This window comes from Myxine glutinosa, chromosome 2 (assembly GCF_964187855.1).
Source record: "Myxine glutinosa chromosome 2, kmMyxGlut1.1, whole genome shotgun sequence".
NCBI lineage: Eukaryota > Metazoa > Chordata > Myxini > Myxiniformes > Myxinidae > Myxine > Myxine glutinosa.
In genome coordinates, this window is record NC_136262.1 from 151,631,143 (window position 1) to 151,650,437 (window position 19,295).

At 45.0% G+C, this 19,295-nt stretch overlaps 1 protein-coding gene across 2 annotated transcripts in view; it reads left to right on the top strand.

Moving 5' to 3' along the window:
- LOC137421165 (inactive tyrosine-protein kinase PEAK1) overlaps positions 1-14,982 on the top strand; it is a 53,205-nt gene extending 38,223 nt beyond the window's left edge. Inside the window, exons 5-9 of one of the 2 annotated variants that reach the window (XR_013622401.1) lie at positions 10,164-11,074; positions 11,219-11,515; positions 11,761-11,981; positions 12,225-12,587; positions 14,044-14,487. Coding sequence is in view for 1 of the 2 variants with exons in the window: in XM_068106947.2 (XP_067963048.1) it covers positions 10,164-11,074; positions 11,219-11,515; positions 12,225-12,587; positions 14,044-14,406 (1,934 nt within the window). In the remaining variant the exon portion in view is untranslated. Of the gene's footprint in view, positions 1-10,163; positions 11,075-11,218; positions 11,516-11,760; positions 11,982-12,224; positions 12,588-14,043 lie in introns of both variants that reach the window. The other variant, XM_068106947.2, reaches the window with a different exon arrangement.
- The last annotated feature ends 4,313 nt before the right edge of the window (positions 14,983-19,295 follow it).

Consider the following 19,295-nt stretch of genomic DNA (forward strand, 5'->3'; position numbering starts at 1 on the left):
TCAAACAAGTGGAACATGTCTTTCAATCCTGACAAATCTCACACTCTCACTTTGTCTCTCCGAAAAGACTGTCTGGACAACCCTCCCATCTACTTTCTGAATAATCATCTTGAAGAAGTTCTGTCACTCAAGATTTTGGGTCTCACTATCTGCCATGATGTTTCCTGGGAAAACCACATTTCCAAGCTGGCCTCCAAAGCCAGTCGCCGACTGGGCATCCTCCATCGTGCGAAGTCCTTCCTTTGCACACCTGAGCTCCTCACCACATACAAGGCTTTCATCCGCAGCTCAATGAAATACTGTTCCCCCCTCTGGGCCGGTGCTCCTGCCTCACACCTGGCTCGGCTTCACCCGGTTGAAACCCAAGCATCCAGAATCGTTGGAATCTCCCGCGATGAAGCTGATTCTGAGGGCCTTTCACTCACTCACCACAGGCAGGTTGGTGGTCTTTCTGTCTTCTACCGACCCCTCTCCGGATCATCAATTTGGTCTCCAGATCATCCTCTCCCCCTGCTCTGTCTGTGCTCTGTCTGTGCCCAAATATTCCTGCAGGACGCACAAGATCTGCCAGCAACTCTCTTATGGTTAAACTGCCATAATCAAGACTCTCTGCTCACCTTCACTCTTTCATTCCTCTTTTCTCCCGCCTCTGGAACAAACTCCCTCACTCTCTTCAATCCCACTCCTCCCTCCAGGTCTTTAAAACAGCTGTTCACCACCATCTCTTATCTTCCCCCATCCAAAACCTTGATCTTTTCTACCCCCATTAAAACACCCCAAATCGCCTCTTTCAATCTCCAACCTCTTTTCTGAAATTCCTAGAAGTGTTCATTTGCTTTATACCGTGTACCCTTCCCTCCTACCCCTGCCTTCCCCCTTCCACAGATCTACCGACGTCCCTGTTCTCTGCTGTTGTTGTGCTTGTGTGCTCCCCTCTCCCTCCCCTATCTCGTCTCCCGCTCCCTCCATCGCATGTTTTATGTGTCTGTGCATGTTTTCATGTTCAATGTGTTTGCTCTTACACGAACCTCGATTCTGTATACAAAAGAAAAAAAAATTACGGCAAAATGGCGGCGCCTAGTGATACAACCACAGTTAACTTTGTCCCAAAAATCTGCTTGTTCATTGCATCTTTTTCTCAAAGATCGTTCCAAAATCGTCAGTTTCGCTGAGAAGAGTTGGCAGAAGGTTCAGTTCTGGACTATTCCGTTTGACCCATCGATTTTGTATGGTTGCCGTCGGTCCATCATTCAAAGTTCATGAACAAATCTAACGTAAGTTGTGCTCGGAACGCAAAGCAAGAGTTGAAAAAGACCCTTCCCATGTACTTTTTCTCGAGACTGTGCAGGAAAGGTGTTCTATGAACTCTCTAGTGTGTTCAGTTTTGGTCACCATATCTGAAGAAGGACGGAGTTGCCATGGAGAGGGTACAGCATAGGCCTACTAGGTTGATTCTAGGTTTAGGTTGATTCTAGGTCTAGCTATATGAAGCTATGAGGAACGTTTGAAGGAGATAGGACTTTTTACGGTACATTAGAAAGGAGCGACTGCGAAGGTATTTGATTGAGGTGTTTAAGATAATGAAGGACGTGTCAAGAAGATGGGTGAAGTGGACTTTTTTCAGTAGAGCAGACAGTGTTCGGACCAGGACCAGGCTTGAGGGTAACTAAGATTCGAGTTATGACAGTTTTAAGGCAGGAGCTTTCAGTCGAACAGTGGTTAATGCGTGGAATGCTCTCCCCGGAAAGCTAGTGGCAATGGAGGGGTGGATATATTTAAATGGGAATTGGTGCCTGGTCACCTGGGTATGTACCTGGATGCATTGGAGGTAGAGGAGTATATTGGTTTGTGTGTTGATAGGTGATGATACTGGCATTGGTGCAGCACTGGCAACATGGGCCGAATGGTGTCCTCCCGTGCCAATGTTCCTTGTGTGTGTCTCGGTGGTTTTCTCAGGATACTTGTCGTCCATTTTGCAGCAACCCAAAGAGCGTTGATGTGTTGTAATTATCCACGGCTCTGCTGTTGTTTTGGAAAAACTTCTTTTAAAAAACGAGATGTACATTCATTTATTTTTGTACAGTATTTTCTGTCCATGCAGTCACGTGACCTGATGCGTGGTATTACCTCCGCCAACAAAGGTGGATGGAGGTTATGTTTTCACCCCTGTCTTTATGTTTGTTGTTACTCCCGCCAGGGAGTAATGCATTCGATCGTGTCCGTGTGTGTGTGTGTGTGTGTGTGTGTGTGTGTGTGTGTGTGTGTGTGTGTGTGTGTGTGTGTGTGTGTGTGTGTGTTCGTGTGTTTGTGAACAGGATATCTGGAAAAGTTCTGAACGGATTTGGATGAAAGTTGGTGGGATGATTGCCCTTGGGATATTGGAAGAATTGATTAGTTTTTGGTGAAGCTCAGGATATTATTCCGGATCCAGGAATTTTTTGAAGGATTGTTTACCATTGGAAGATAGGGCTCATTTTTTTTTTTTTACATTATCTTCTATATATTCTATATTTAACATTGTGATATGAAAATAGTTTTCATATTTGTTGTAAATGTAGTTTAAACTCGTGGTTATGCGTTAGAGCGGTGTATTTTGTTAGCAGCGTCGTCTCCAAGGTTTTTTTTTCTTCTTTCTAATAAAGACATATTCTGTCATTTTAAAACCACCAAAGTGTGTATTAGGTTTCCCCGTTTCATAAAATGTATCGTTTGATACGTATAATGCTTTAAAACTGTTTTTTGTTTTTTTACCTCAGAAGAGATATCAACATTTACCTCTGCGAATGTCAATCGCGGTGTCAGTATTTGATGAACTTATAAAGACTTAGGTGAGTGGAGAATGAGTGGTGGCCGCATTAGCTTGTACGACTTAAAATGAGCGAGTTTTGTTTTGACGTTTGGGCCAGTTTTACATGTTGTATCCCTAAGGAATGAAACGCACGTTGTCCTGGCTTACAATTTTATTTGAAGTCACACATGCCTCAAAATACACTCACTTATATAGAATTGAACGCTGAATCCGAAAATGTAAGTGAAATTGCCTTGTTTTTTTAAACATTATCTTCTATATATTATATATATATATATCTGTGCATTGTTGTCTTGTGTTGTCTTGTGTTGTCACTGAACTACTCCCTCAAACTTTTGTGAAATCGCTCTATTCCAACTCGACCCACGGCGGGAGTATGCGCTCCACTGAGTGGCGGTCTCGTTCTGTCTGTGAACAAGATATCGCAAAAAGTTGTTGACGGATTCGGACGAAATTTGTCAGCGTGGTAGTGTATGTGGCAACAACGAAATGATTCGATTTTGGTGAAGATCCGGATTCGGATCCGGTTCGTAGAACTTTTAAAGTGATTCTTCACCTTTGGGAGATCGGGCCAAGCACGACACATGGCAGGATATCTCAAAAAGTTATGGACGCATTTGGACGAAATTTGGTGGACAGGTCAGTTGTGTGACAAGGAAGAATCGATTCGATTTTGGGGAAGATCTGAATATGGATTCGGATACGATAATTATTTAATTTCTGAAGTGATTCTTCACCATTGAGTGATCGGGCTAAAAGCGATATATAACACGATATTAAAAAAGTTATGGACTAGTTATGACTAAACTTGGTGGATGAGTTGGTTTGGTGACAAGAACAAGGTCATTCGGTTTTGGTTCAGGTCCGAATCCAGATCCGGCCTATCATTGGGATCCAAAACAAACTGTTCAGCCTGGCGGAGGTGTGCGCTCTACCGAGTGTTGTTCTGGTTGTTTGCTCGTTTCCGATCACATGTTCAGCTATTTTTGGCAGGAGGGTATCTTCGATGATAGTGTGTATTCCTCAGAGATGTCATTGAGAAGATGAAACTGGAGTAACAGTTTTAATTAAATAAATTCAACCAATGGGATAGAATCTATTGAAGTGAAACCCTTGTGCAGATTCGATGCCAATCGGGAGCAGAGTAAGGTGAAGCACACCATTCTTTGGAAGAGCTTTAGAGCTCGCTCTCCTATTTTCTACCTTTTACTCATAAATCATTGCCTAATAGGCTGATGGAATAAATGGAATGTAGGAGCTCGATATTATGGGATGCAGATCATAAAATGAAATAAAAGTCAAATTTTCAAAACTGTGATTCATTCGTTGTCTTCATCTTCGATTTTACTTTGCGTTGTTATTTTAAGGTCTGGTAGGATAGATGGTCTAGGCCCGAGAGGCACCGCCTCTGAGATGTTTAGGTTTTGAATCTCGACCGATCAATAAACTGTCATCCCGGTATTTCACAGGCACGGCGAGGTATCCATGTGTATGCCGTCCCTCGGATGGGCGTTAAACTGGGCGTCCCATCAGTCGGCCTTAGTTACTGGATGTTAAAGATCCCACGGTGTTCTTCGCTAAGAGTCGGCGAGTTGTCACCGGCAGTTAGCTTTAAAAAAATTAATCCTTGCACCTTCAGATTGGTATCCTGCGTCGGAGTGATGACCCGTCCAGGATTTGTAACCCCTGCCAAAGATACAGGGCTTCAGCAGAACTGATGCTTTGTGACCACAGCGGTTGTCCATCAGTGTCTACCTGAATGAATAAATGAATGAATGAAATGTTGTGTTGGTAGGTCGAGGTCCATAAGTAATGAATGAATGAATGAATGAAATGTCATGTTGGTAGGTCGAGGTCCATAAGTAATGAATGAATGAATGAATGAAAAATGTTATGTTGGTAGGTCGAGATCCATAAGGGATGAATGAAATGTTATGTTGGTAGGTCGAGATCCATAAGGAATGAATGAATGAATGAAATGTTATGTTGGTAGGTCGAGGTCCATAAGTAATGAATGAATGAATGAATGAAATGTCATGTTGGTAGGTCGAGGTCCATAAGTAATTAATGAATGAATGAAATGTTATGTTGGTAGGTCGAGGTCCATAAGTAATGAATGAATGAATGAAATGAAATGTTATGTTGGTAGGTCGAGGTCCATAAGTAATTAATGAATGAATGAAATATGTTGGTAGGTCGAGATCCATAAGGAATGAATGAAATGTTATGTTGGTAGGTCGAGGTCCATAAGTAATGAATGAATGAATGAAATGTTATGTTGGTAGGTCGAGGTCCATAAGTAATGAATGAATGAATGAAATGTCATGTTGGTAGGTCGAGGTGCATAAGGAATGAATGAATGAATGAATGAAATGTTATGTTGGTAGGTCGAAATCCATAAGGAATGAATGAATGAAATGTTATGTTGGTAGGTCGAGGTCCATAAGTAATGAATGAAATGTTATGTTGGTCGGTCGAGGTCCATAAGTAATGAATGAATGAAATGTTATGTTGGTAGGTCGAGGTCCATAAGTAATGAATGAATGAATGAATGAATGAATGAATGAAATGTTATGTTGGCAGGTCGAGGTCCATAAGTAATAAATTGATTCAATTTGATACCAACTCCAATGGCAAACCCATCGATTGCCATTTCTCATTGTAAATGATCGATTTGTAGCGATGAGCTATTATTTGTTCTACCTCAAGCATTGAATGATGATTATTTTTTATTTTGCCCAAAAAATGATATTTGTTTTTTATTTTGAACATCAATTTCATCATTTTCATTATCAATATGATCATTCAAAAGAAGCAAAAGTTTGTTGTTATTGTTGCAGTGGTTTGACTTTAGAGTGGGGAAACCTCTTGAGGCCTTTCCAAAAATATATTTAATCTCAAAAACTTTTCAGAAACATTTAATCTCGAGATATTTCCAAAAATATATTTAATCTCAAAAACTTTTCAGAAACATTTCTGATACAGCCGGTCATAATCTCGAGATATTTTCAAAAATATATTTAATCTTGAGACCTTTTCAAGAACATGTTTCCCATGTTTAGGTTATGCGATTTATTTAAACCAGAGTCGGTGGATTAATTCCTCGAGTGTCCGCTCCAAGTCTGGCAGGTCGGGATTTCAAACCCAGGCCGAGTTGGACCAAAGATCAAACCCCTTCTGGTGAAACTCTCAGAATCCCTTCCTTTATCCACTTTTTTCCCATCTGTGGACCCAACTTCTACATCCTCTCCAATCTCAATCCTCCCTCCAGGTCTTCAAGAAAGTGGTTCTCCGTCATCTCAGATCGTCCCCAATCAAAAGCCATGATCTTTTCTACCTTTGTTAACCTCTGCCCCCCTCCTCCTCCTCCTTTCAAATATCCACTTTCTCCTTCCTGAGAGTTTCCTTGTACCGTATATCCATCTTGTCCACCCCATGTGTCTTCCCTAACCACTCATTCCTCCCCACACCCATTGTTTGCCAAGTCCCCCTCTATCTTGTGCTTCAACTCCGTTGTTGGTGTCCACTCCACTCCCCTCCCGTTCGTTTTGTCCTCTCGCGTCCTGGCCCATTCAGTGATGTAGCTCTTGCACGAGCCTTGACCTTGTCTACAAACAAACAAGTGAGGATATTATAAAAATGGTGCGTGCTTCCCTGCTTGCTGCTCAGCATTTAAAAATATAGAGCACAGCCAAACAACCCCAAGTTGGCAACCATAGTGCAGGCGTTGATGGGCCTAATAGCATCCTGCGTTGAAGTTCCTTGCAAGGGAACATATTATTATCATTATTTCATCTCGAGACCTTTTCAAGAATATATTTAGCAAATGGACAATGCCGAAAGCATTTTTGTAATTTTTAAAAATGTCATTTTGATTTAGCAATACTGTAAAAGCAAACTCCACATGCTTCAGCCTGTCGGAGGCTGGATCTTCTTTTACTGATTTCAAGAAAACTTCCAAACACTCTCTTGAGTCTTGATGCTCTGAACCGCTCCCGAGCCCCATTCTCCTTTCCACTTCCTTCCTTTCCCCTCATAGCAAGTCATTGCCCCTCAGTCCCATTGTTCATTCACCCAAATGCTGAGCTGCCGACTTGTTCAGCCGACTATTATTACAGTATTATTATAGTTACTAGCAGAAGTACCCGGCACTGCCGGGCGGGGGAGGGGAGGGGAGGGGAACGGGGGGAGAGCGAGCCCCTTGGTAAAGCGAGCGATTTTTTTTTCCATAGCGTCATAGCGTTTCATAGCGTCATAGCGATTTTTTTTTCATAGCGTCATAGCGTCATAGCGTCATAGCGTCATAGCGTCATAGCGTCATATCGTTCATAGCGTTTCATAGCGTCATCGCGTTTCATAGCGATTTTTTTTTTCATAGCGTCATATCGTTCATAGCTTCGTAGCGTTTCATAGCGTCATATCGTTCATAGCGTCATAGCGATTTTTTTTTTCATAGCGTCATATCGTTCATAGCGTCATAGCGTCATAGCGTCATCACGTGATCGCTCTGAGCGAATCAGCGCCCACCTGCTCTAATTCCGTTGATTCCGTGCGCTGAAATGCGCTGAGGTAAATATGAATAAAAAATATGGATCGTCAAATATTTTGAGTTCGGCCATGTTCGTCCCAGGCTCAATGGCCATGTCTATGTCAAATATCAAGCACGTAAGCCTCTCCGTTTAGGAGTCTATCGGTAACATTACACACACACACACACACAAACTGTGTTTTATATATATAGATAATAATTTTTACTTATGACAAGTTATTTTCAATGTTTCTTTGTGATAACAAAGGGAGGTGTAAATGGAGTCATCACTAACAGGTTTACATCACTAACATCACATCACAGTTTTAAATTTATTCCGTCCGTCCAGTGGTTCAGGAGGTGAATATCAACCAAACGCACAGACAGACACTTCTCAAATGATATGTAGTTTGTCAGTACTTGCTGCTTCTCGCTTGAGACTCAGAACTTGGAGGATGGAGCATGGACAAACCCCATATGGGTTGGCATCATATGCAGTAGTTGGGGAGAGTTGTACCGCCGGCTCCCAGTGTGTTCTAACAAATGATGGGCCTTTGTGTTTGTCTGAAGTGAAGTCCTGTGTGTGTCTGCCATATGTGTGTGTAACAACTCTTGTATGAGCATGAGAAATTGTAGGGAAATCAAGTACCCAATTTGTTTTTGTCATGTACAAGGAGAATCATCTGTGTACATTCCAATGACTGACTTTTAGAATTGGTTTAATAAAATGCTTGGATAAATATTTGTTCTCATTTCGTATGCAGATTGTGTGGCGAGTTTACATCATCAGTGCTGCTGATGCAGTGCCCCCTGCTGGTTAGAGAGCGCCCATGATGCAGTGCCCCCTGCTGGTTAGAGCAGGAATTTGTAATTTGTTCACGGTACCGGAGATAGCTCGCCTACTCTTTAGGAAGGACACCGTGGCATCTTTAACGTCCACCAACTAATGCTGGCAGAAGGGACGCCTAGTTTAACGTCCATCCAAGGGGACGGCCGACACATTCACCCGTGAAACACCGGGATGACATTTTATAGCTGGGTCTGGATTCTAACCCAGGCGAGACAGCTCAGAGGCGACTAGGCCATCATGCCAGCCCAGCATTTGTTCTAAAATGCCATTATTGCCTACATAACGTTTTATTGCTAGTTGAGGAAATGAATAATGCTTGAATTTTTTTTTAACCTGGGGTGATCTTTCTCTTTACATGATACAGCCGGTCATAAAGTCCGATTTGATTGAAATACGTATAGCACTTCACTCAATCAGCCTTACATGTCGCCAACATTACCCTCAGCTAAGATTCGCCAACAACAATAAATTATTGAGCAATAAATTATTCACTCGAACATGGCTATTATGCTTTGCTAACATTATATTCCGTTTTGGCGACTGACATTGTTGGTTTGGGAAATAAACGATTCCACAAATTTTCATCAATATCGAGCAAACTATACAAAAATATCCGGCAACGGAATCGTCGAGAAATGCAAAGTTTGTTTTTCAACTTTTCCCAAATGCAAAGTTTGTTTTTACTGCAAGAATCTTCCTCCAATCATTTTTGATAAACAGCCAAAATCATTTATCTTCCCTGAAATTGTATCAAAGTTGATGCAGCCGTTCTGAATTTGGGAACAGACGATTAACATGTTTACAGGCAGGAATCACGAGGACAGTGATGGATGCTGTTCTTTATCACGATGCGTATATTTGCTCTTGCTGGGAATAATGAAATAAACAACTGTGCTTCTTGAATGCCGTTCAATGTTCATCTTGAACTACTGTATCTGTCATCTGACTATAATTCACCAAATGTCCGTCTGTCCGTTCGAAGGTACCGCAAAAATGGCTCAACCGATCACAACGATATTTTGGGTGGGTATTCCTGGGACCCCTTGGAGTAAAATAGGCTATATTGTTTTTCAAATTTTTCTAAATTTTCCAATTTTCCAGTTTTTCCAAACACGATGGAATAATATTTACTGATATGGACAGTGATGTGGCTTTTATTGAAATTCTACAAATACTGTTTAGATTTTGATGACAATATTATGAACCTGCAGCGAATGCAGAAGTGGACAGATGACGGCGCGCGGGTTTGATAATATCCCAATACAACCGTCATTCAATCGTAATTTTAAATCGTTAAACGTTAATCATGTTAATCGTTTTGTTAAAGTATCAATTGATGATTGGAATTGAGTGAATACAATTACGATTTTGAATTCGTAATTGTATTCACCCACCCGTACGGACCTTCACATCAGGATTTAAATATTTGTTTATGTCACGAATGTTGTTGAAAGTTTATTTTTTATATTAATGTTATTTAATTTGTGATTGGAGTTATGCTGTTTGGAATGAAAAAAAGAGATATCGAGTTCAAGTGAATGACGAAATGCCGTAATGGTTTCTACTTTCTAAACGTGAATTCGCGGATTGCCATATGCAGATTCCCCATTGACTGGGTATGGAACAAACGTACCCGTTTGTTTGCCAACGGGTACGTTTTTCATGGAAGTCCTTCACGAACTTGCTGTCCATGTCTGACGTGCGACTGAAGGTGCTACAGGAATGTGGAATTTATTGGTTTCATGCTTTAGCATTCGCCGTTTCTGCATTGTCTGTTTGCTTCTGGCCTCCCACCCGTGCGTAGCACGGATACCTCACTAGTTTAAATAATTCAGTATTCCAGGAATGTAATTCAAAAGCATAAAGGGAGGAGTGGGGATGCGGGATCCAAGATGAACGACTGGAGAGAAAAGATGGAGACGTAGGAAGGAGTCAATAATTTTACTGTTTGTTCTCTTTTTTCCACCATATCCAAGACCAACCCAGAGCCAATTGCATCGCAAAGAAACGAGAGAAACAATTGCATCAGCAAAGGGGCGTTGAGGACTCCATTGCCTTTGAGGGTCCTTTTGAGGTGGTGCATCGTGATGACCTCTTGTGTAACTTGGGCGTGGTAGCGATTGATGCTTCCAATCCACCTCCTTTGCCCAAGAAGCAACGGACATTGCAGGGTGGAGCAGACTCGGACCGTGTCACACTTGGCCTGACGCTGTTAAATCCTCTGTATGTTATGGAAGCGATGAAACCATCTCCAGCAGTGCCTTTTAAGGTCTCTCGTGGTTTGAGGAAAGCAACGAAATGTGAAACTTGGGAACACCTCCCAGGGAGTGAGGATAACAAGGGAAGCACAGTTAGCAAAATAGTTGTAGAAGGAAGCACAGAGCAATTTGTCATGGGAAAAGGAAGTGCAAGCAGCAAGGAGACAAACCGTTCTTGTGTCAAATTGTCAGAGAAACCGATGGAGGCTCAGAGTTTCCCTTCTTCTCCGTCACAAAAGCATGGCTCGTTGCTTTGCTGTAGTGTTGCTCAGCTTGCCACTGCGGAGGATTGTGCTACCCAGGGGTTGCTCGACGAAGAGTCGACAGAAAATTGGAATATTGAGGCTGGTGTGTGGGGTGCAGCATCACCCGATCTGGAGGATGTATCTCGACAAGGAAGGGCCGAGGTGCTGGACCATCTCGGTGTGCTTTATACCCACACACTGTGCATTCTCGGCGCGCACTGCGAGGAAAAGTTGCTGCAAGGTCAGCGGCAGAATCTGCGCTTTGGCGTCGACAGCTGGTCAGGCTTCAAACTGACAAGTGATCGACCATGCTGCAACGCAGGTGATGCCATCTACTACACGGCAACCTATGCAAACGACTGGGACAACCTGTATGCCGTCAAGGTGGGTGACTGACAACGTGTGTGCAACTGAAGGGGTAACATGCATTATCAGCACTGTTAAAAACTTGGTCGTCTGGACTTCATGATTTCCCCCCTTTTCAAGTATTGTTTTGGGTTATTGTAATGTTTTTTTTCCTTTGGACAGATTTGTAAGATAGAGGGGAAGGACTCGCAGCAGCAGTACTACCACAGCCTGTCTGTGCGGCAAAGCCTACCCCTGAACTTCAATGTCCAGCAAGACTGTGGGCACTTTGTCGCTGATGTACCTCGAAGTCTATTGCCGAACTACAACCACAGCCAAAGTGAGGAGAGTGACAAAAGTGTCGGAGGGCAGAGTCGAGTTGTGGTCATAACGAGGGAAGTTCCCCGATGCACCGTTGCCGACCTGGTATACGAAGGGGTGGAGCTGCACCGTACACTGCCTCAACAGTACGAGCGGCAGGTTGGTGGTGGTGATGTTATTTTTCATGATTACTAGCTGTGCCCAATTCACGATTTTTCAAATCGCCGGTGGCCAGTCCAGGGTCACCTGCCCCTTCGCTGACGGGTTTAATCAAAAGACATCATGTTGCAGTTCACAAACGTATTCCACGAATCCCAATGAGGATGCAAAATTGTATAACATGTGAAAAGAGTATCCTTTATAACTCAGTTGTTGTTTCTGCTGCTGTTGTTGGTGTTTCACAGGCAGGGTGATTCATCAATGAGTCTTTGCGAATGACACGGTGGGATCTTCAACGTCCACCAACTAATGTCAGCAGACTGGACGCCAGTTTAACGTCCATCCGAGGGACGGCACACACACTGATGAATCGCCCTGCCTGCAAACCAAGGGGATGACAGTTTATAGCTGGGTCGGGATTCAAACCCTGGCTAGACAGCTCTGAGGCGAGTGTGCGTACCTCCAGGTGAATAATGAAATTCGGTAAATGAAGGGAAGTAGATATCGTATTTTTGAATGCTCATGTACCTGATCTCTCTTCTGGGAAATATTGTCTGTAAACACCTTCTGCCTTTTATCTGCAGACAATGCCATGAGTTTCGATTTTTCATCTATAAAGGAGTAATTGTAACACACATTTACATTAGTACGTTGTTTGGCGAACCAGATGAAACGCTTCCAAAAGGTGCCAGCGTTCTTTATCCTGCAGGTTTGCCTGTTGCTGCTGCAGCTGTGCTGTGCATTGGAGCACCTCAAGAGGAACCACGTGTCGCACAGTGACCTACGTATGGAAAACCTGTTGCTGGTGGCCAGTCCAGGGTACCCGAGACCCGGAGAGACGCCGCGCCTTCTTGTCAGCAATTTTTCACACGCGAAACAGCAGGTGCGTGGAGGGTCGGCAGGTGGCGATGCATGGCGGGCTGAGGCTCGTCTGGCACCTGAGCTAACAGCGGCCAGCCAGTACCGCAAGTTGGACGAGTTCCAAACGGGCATCTTGGTGTACGAGTTGCTGCATTTACCGAACCCTTTTGCCGAATGCCCAGAGCTGAGACAGCACGAGTATAATCCACAGGCAAGTCGATGAACTTTATACCCTTTGCAAAAATCTACTGTGGCAAACGTCTTATAATCCATCCCTATAAATTGTCTGCTTTTTTTAAATGAAAGTCATAATCCATGAAACCAGTTCAGGTGATCCATGAAACCAGGCTGCTCCCCACTCCTTTTTCACCTTCCTCCGCTACAGTATGAGCAGGAAATGGACAAATCTACATATCACATTTGATCCTGGCTTAACATTTGACACATCACAAAAAGCAGGTGCTCTGATGGGAATGCCAAACAGAAAAACCTGTTGCATAAGTATAGCCAATATAAATAAATAAATATATGTGATGTAAATAATGGCCCAGCCAAATGAAAGTTAAGCAACAGTAGTCATTAAAAGTGTTATCTAGCTCCTTCAAGTCGTATCCGACTTCTGGTAACATTCCATGATTGCATTTCTCCAAACATCCTTATCCTGCACTGCTTCCGGAATCTCTGGCAGAAATAGCTTGGTTGCAGCCTTTACCCACATCCATCCAGAATGTACAAGGTCTACCTCTTCCTCTTCGTGGTTGATTTCTCCTGACTTGCGTTTTCTGCACGCACGATGTGCGCAAAGTACGACAGTTTCTGTTTTAACATCAGCTCTTCTAATGCACACGGTGTTCTAATTTTGACAAGCACCGATTTGTTTGTTCTTCGTACAGTCCATGGAAATGTTAACATTCGTCTCCAACTCCACCTTTCAAAACTGCACATCTTCCTTTTGCTGGAAGATCCTAAGACTTGTTGGTTACCTTCGTGTAGAGCGGCTCATTGTGGCGTTTGCACTAGAAACGACTGACCAAACAGGTGTGAACACTAGACGAGATGTGTGTGTGCTGCAGGGGAATGTCCGTCCCTTCTATCCCCAGTTAGATGACGGTGAAGAGAGACTGAATGTGATGCAGCTCTTTGTAACCTCTACTACTTTTACTCCTAATCTCTACTCACAAATATAACCTTCGGTATCCCCAACTTTCCATGGTGGAAAACAGCAAGATGGAGGAAAACCCAAATTCCTTTTGCGTATGTGTGTGTAGTCCCTTAAAGTTTTATTTAGAAATTTCTACATCTTTCCTCGATGTCATAAACCATGCACAGAGGCCATGCATATAAGAAGTGAGGAGGGCTTAAAAATATAGACTTTGATTACATGATATGTCGATGGACCCCGAGGTGATAGCGAAACATTTACGAAACTTAATATGGTCTGGTTTTCATCTTCCCCACCCCACATTCCCAGTTTACCATGCAATGCAATCCCAGTTGAAATGGAACCCTGGCTTTGAATCAAACATGGCTAAGAACAGCCAAAGGTCTTGCACAGTCTTGTGTAAGAACAAACAAAAATTTGCTTTGACAATTGAGAATGCTGACCTAAAGCAAGACTCCCATTTGGGTTTCTTCCTTCCCTTGTCTATAATTTGTGCACCCACCAGGACCTACCACCCGTGCCACTGCTCTCGCCCTACTCGGAGGGTCTCGAACGGCTCGCGCAGCTTCTGTTGTTGCCCAACCCTCTGCAACGCATCCCCGTCGTACACGCACGGGCTATTCTGCAATGCCTTTTGTGGGGCCCTCGCCGGGGATTGCCCCGACGACTGTCCTGGACGGACTCCCAGCACGCCACGCTGTGCCAATGGTTAGATATCATGCGAGGCCGCCTCGTCGCCAAGTTTGCTCGGCAGAAGCTCGGGTCGGATTGCGCTACCAGCTTGGAGGACCTGTTCTTCTGCCAGTATCTCGCTGCGGCCATACCTGAAACCGTAAAAGAAGCTTTGAATCTGCTTGAGCACAAATAACGGAGGAAGCTCCAGATATGGCCACATCTTGCTGCTGCTTTTGGGAAACCCTCGTTCTGGGAAACATGCCCAGCTTTTACATGCCCAGCTTTTCCAAAAAAAAAAAAAAAAATCTGTTCTGAAAAAGTTTTATAGTGAAGCCAATGCAACAATTTTGATGTTTGCAAATGGCGACAAGTTTTGTGCCTGTTTTTAAGTGCCAAAGGAGCTCAAATAGGGAAACAAATCGAAGGCAAAGATGTGAAAGCAATCCATGAAGCGCAATCCAAAATGCAATGCCTCGTCAGTGCATACCTGCTTTATTCGACTTAAATGTTTTATCATTAAAAAGTGCAGGTTTACTTCATCAAACATTTAGATTATACCTGTAAGACTTGAAATTGTTACCACTATGCAATGTGAACATACCTTTATGAGTGCATTGGGCATAAACGAAAGCTTGTGGTTTAAATCATGAGGTGTGGGACGTGTCGTGGAGTGAGACTGGAGCGCAAGTTAACATAAAATGAAGTTATTTTATCACTTTCAACTTGTATGCCAATAATTGCACTTTAATTAAACTTGGAGTTTTATCTCCTTCGAGTTTTGGTTGTTCGTTTATATAAATGCTTCTTCCTTTCATATGCAGCACAGGTGTGCGGGTGGTATCGGTGGCCGGGGAATGGTTGTGCCACCGTAGTGCTCCCTGTAGGTGGTGCCAGGAATTTGTTCATAGTGCCGGTTATAACTCGCCTATTCTAAATGAAGGACACCGTGGGATCTATAACATCCACCAACTAATGCTGGCAGACCATACACTGTTTAACGTCCATCCGATGGACGGCACACACATTGATGAATCACCCTGCCTGTAAAACACCAGGATGGCAGTTTATAGCTGGGATGGAATTCAAACCTGGGCTACATAGCTTAGGCAAGTGTGCGTACCTCTAGAGTCAAGGCTATCCTGCTTGTCCCGATACACCTGCCGTTATACATACATATACCGGTAACGTGTATAATTGGTGTGTGCTGTTTCCAAATAACAATGATAAACTTGAGACGGGATCGCGTCATCAGCAAATTAATTAGGACATGTTGGTTTAAATGACTTGCACCCAAAATATTTAAAATAATACAAGCCACAGTCAATTCGAATGAATCACAGATATTGTTATATTTATGACAATATAGGAATTACATAGGACTCGTTATATTACATAGGACATAGGACATAGGACAATTACATATTATATTACATACATACATTACATATAGGACATACATAGGACAATAGGAACGTTATATTACATAGGACATAGGACATGTTATATAGGACAATATAGGACTAAAGGTAGGTTTGAGAATACCGTAGGAAAGGTAGGATTGAATAGGAATAGCATGGACCATGTGACGTGTAGTAGCATCTCGATGTACATAAGCAGGGAAAATGTAGCTTAAAGTTGTGTTCAAATGTGCACGATATTCTCGTTTGTGTTGTGCTTGTGATAAGATAGAGAGGGATTAAAGTTAAGGAAACTAGGGAGATACCCGTGCTACGCACGGGTGGGAGGCCTGAAGCAAACAGGCAATGCAGATACGGCGAATGCTAAAGCATGAAACCAATAAATTCCACATTCCTGTAGCACCTTCAGTCGCACGTCAGACATGGACAGCAAGTTCGTGAAAGACTTCCATGAAAAACGTACCCGTTCGCAAACAAACGGGTACGTTCACGTATAGAAACATCGATCGTGGGACCGTGGCGAATCTGCATGTGGCGATCGGCGCAGTTCACGTTCAGAAAGTAGAAACCATCACGGCATGTCATTTACTTGACTTACTTGAACTCGATATCTCTTTTTTCATTCCAAACAACATAACTCCAATTGATCACAAAATAAACTTTTAACAACATTGTTAATGTTTCCTTCATTGTAAAAACTACCAAATCAACAGTTAAAAGGATTTTGAGCCGATAGATGTTTCGGCCTTGGCAAGATTGATGGAGACAGCGATCTGTTAGCGTATTCACCGCCCAAATAGCTATGTGGAATTTTCTCATGTGGAGATTAAATGTCGTTTGACCTTTGGCCAAGGTAAACTACCTCACCTGGTAGGATAAACACTATACTGCACTGACTAAAGGTATTTTAAACCAATTTCAATGGTTGCTAGAAGACAGGGCAGATTGGAGAATCATACTAACATAATCATAAGACTTTAAACAAACAAACAAAAAAAATACCTATTTTGGAGGCAAGGCCCCACCCCCCATAGACCACCTGGATTTTTTAAATGCCAGGAACAATGGTACATCACGGGTGATTAAGGTTGTGGTCAATTTCATCGGAATAGTGTGTGTAGTTTCAGAGGAAAAAGCTAATTCCTATTTTGGGGGGTAAAACCTGGATCCACTTAGGCCCCGATTTTTTTTAATGCCGTGAACAACCTTTAGTCACAACACAACAAATATTATTTGTGCCAAATTTGGGCGCAATACCATCAGTGGTTTCGGAGAAGGAGTTTTAAGTGTTTACGGACGGACGACGTGCCATCGCATAAGCTCCCCTGAACTTCGTTCCAGGTTAGCTTATAATAGAGGGGAAGAACAAGGGTGTGTCTGACAAACGATTGAAATGATTGGTAACTCGGAGAAATGATAAAAAATGATGAAATAATCAACGCTTTTCGCAACTCAGGGAGAACGAGCAAAACACACTTTGGGTGGTGTATAAACGAGAATGAGCAGAACATACTTTGGGTGGTGTATAAACGAGAACGAGCAAAACATACTTTGGGTGGTGTATAAACGAGAACGAGCGAAACATACTTTGTGTGGTGTACAAACGAGAACGAGTGATGTACACTTTGGGTGGTGTATAAACGAGAACGAGCGAAGCACACTTTGGGTGGTGTATAAACGAGAATGAGCAGAACATACTTTGGGTGGTGTATAAACGAGAACGAGCGAAACATACTTTGGGTGGTGTATAAACGAGAACGAGCGAAACACACTTTGGGTGGTGTATAAACGAGAACGAGCGAAACACAAATTTGGGTGGTGTATAAACGAGAATGAGCGAAACACAATTTGGGTGGTGTATAAACGAGAATGAGCGAAGTGTGGTGGACACGAAAGCCCACTGGCGTGGTGACATCATTCCGCGCACCAAGTGGGCGGCGGCCACGCCCGAGGGGTAGGCGTGGCTTCAGGATATACACCGGGTGCGCAGCCCGGAGCGCGCCAGTGCTACAGTGACCTCTTTGAATAAAGAACATTAAACTTACCGCGTTGTCCGCTTCCTCCTTGGTAGCAAGTCGTGCGCGTAGCACCACGTGCTTCATTGGTGACCCCGACGTGATGACAGCCGTCTTCGGGATGTCCTCGGGCCTGACAGGGACCTGATGGTAGCCGCGTACGAGGTCCACCTTTGAAAAGAAGGACATCCCCGCCAACCGGGCGGAGAAGTCCTGGATGTGGGGGACGGGGTAGCGGTCGGGGGTGGTGGCGTCGTTGAGGCGCCGGTAGTCCCCGCATGGTCGCGATCCCCCGCCGGGCTTGGGCACGATGTGGAGCGGGGACGCCCACGCACTCTCGGAGCGCCGCACGATGCCGAGCCGCTCCAGCGTAGCGAACTCCGCTTTAGCTACGGCGAGCTTGGTCGGCTCGAGGCGGCGTGCCCGGGCGTAGACCGGTGGCCCGGCGGTGGGGATGTGATGTTCCACCCCGTGCTTGATGGTCCCCGCCGAGAAGGTGGGCCGCGTGAGGGCCGGGAAACCCGCGAGGAGACGGGCGAATTCGTCCGCTGCCGGAAGCGTACAGATGAACCTGGCCGGAATGGAACTGCTCAGCAAGCCGCTCGGTGAGCCGCTCTGTGAGCTGCTCAACGAGGCGGGCAGCGCGCACGCGAGCGAGCTGAACGTCTCAGCCTGGACAAGCCTTCTGCGCTTTACATCGACCAGTAATCCATTAGCACATAAGAAGTCCGCGCCGAGCAGTGCCATGGGCACGTCGGCCGTAATGAACGACCAACGGAAAACCTGCCCTCCGAACCGCAGAGAGAGACAGCGTTTTCCGTACGTGCGTATAGATGTACCATTGGCCGCAAGCAGCGCGGGACCTCAGCCCACGGTGTGCTTGTCGGGCGTACCGGCAGGAACGACACTCACCTGCGCCCCCGTGTCGCACAGGTAACGGCGCCCGGACAAGGTGTCCGTTATGTACAGAAGGCTGTTTGAATTGCCGACGCTCACCGTTGCCACCGAGCGCCGGCTCGCCCATTTCCCGACCTGCCGAATGAGCACGGCGGGCGACACTGCCGAGCCTCGTGGCCGAACTTGGCGTGGAAGAAACACCAGGCAGGCAGCTGCGGCGTCTGAGGCCGCGGTTTTCTTTGCGGCGGCGGCGGTGGTGGTGGGTGGGGCGTGGTGGGGGGCGGGGCGTGGCGGCGGACACGAGGTGCGGTGCATTGGGGAAAGCCTCAGGAGCCTCGGGAGCGGCAACCGCGCCAAGACTCACCTGCGTGTCCAAAGCCGCGTAGTATTTGTCGGCCTCGGCAGCGAGCGCACGGGGTTCCGTTAACGCAGAACCAGCCAAAGCGAGGCGGACTCGTGCTGGCAGCTGGCGTCGAAATAACGCCCGGAATAGAGCGTTCGGGGTTTCGTCGCCCATGAGCGCCAGCATATGGGCCATACGGACCGACGGTCGCGTGTCCCCGATCTCGGGGAAGTCCAAGAGGCGTTCGGCCCGTGCGTCCACCGTAAGGCCGAACGTGGCGAGGAGGAGACGCTTGACCGCCTCGTACTTGCCGTCGGCAGGTGGATCCCTTAGGACCGATACGAAGCGAGTGGCCGTGCCGGGCCCGAGGGCGGCGACCACGTGGTAGTACATGGTCTCGTCCACCGTG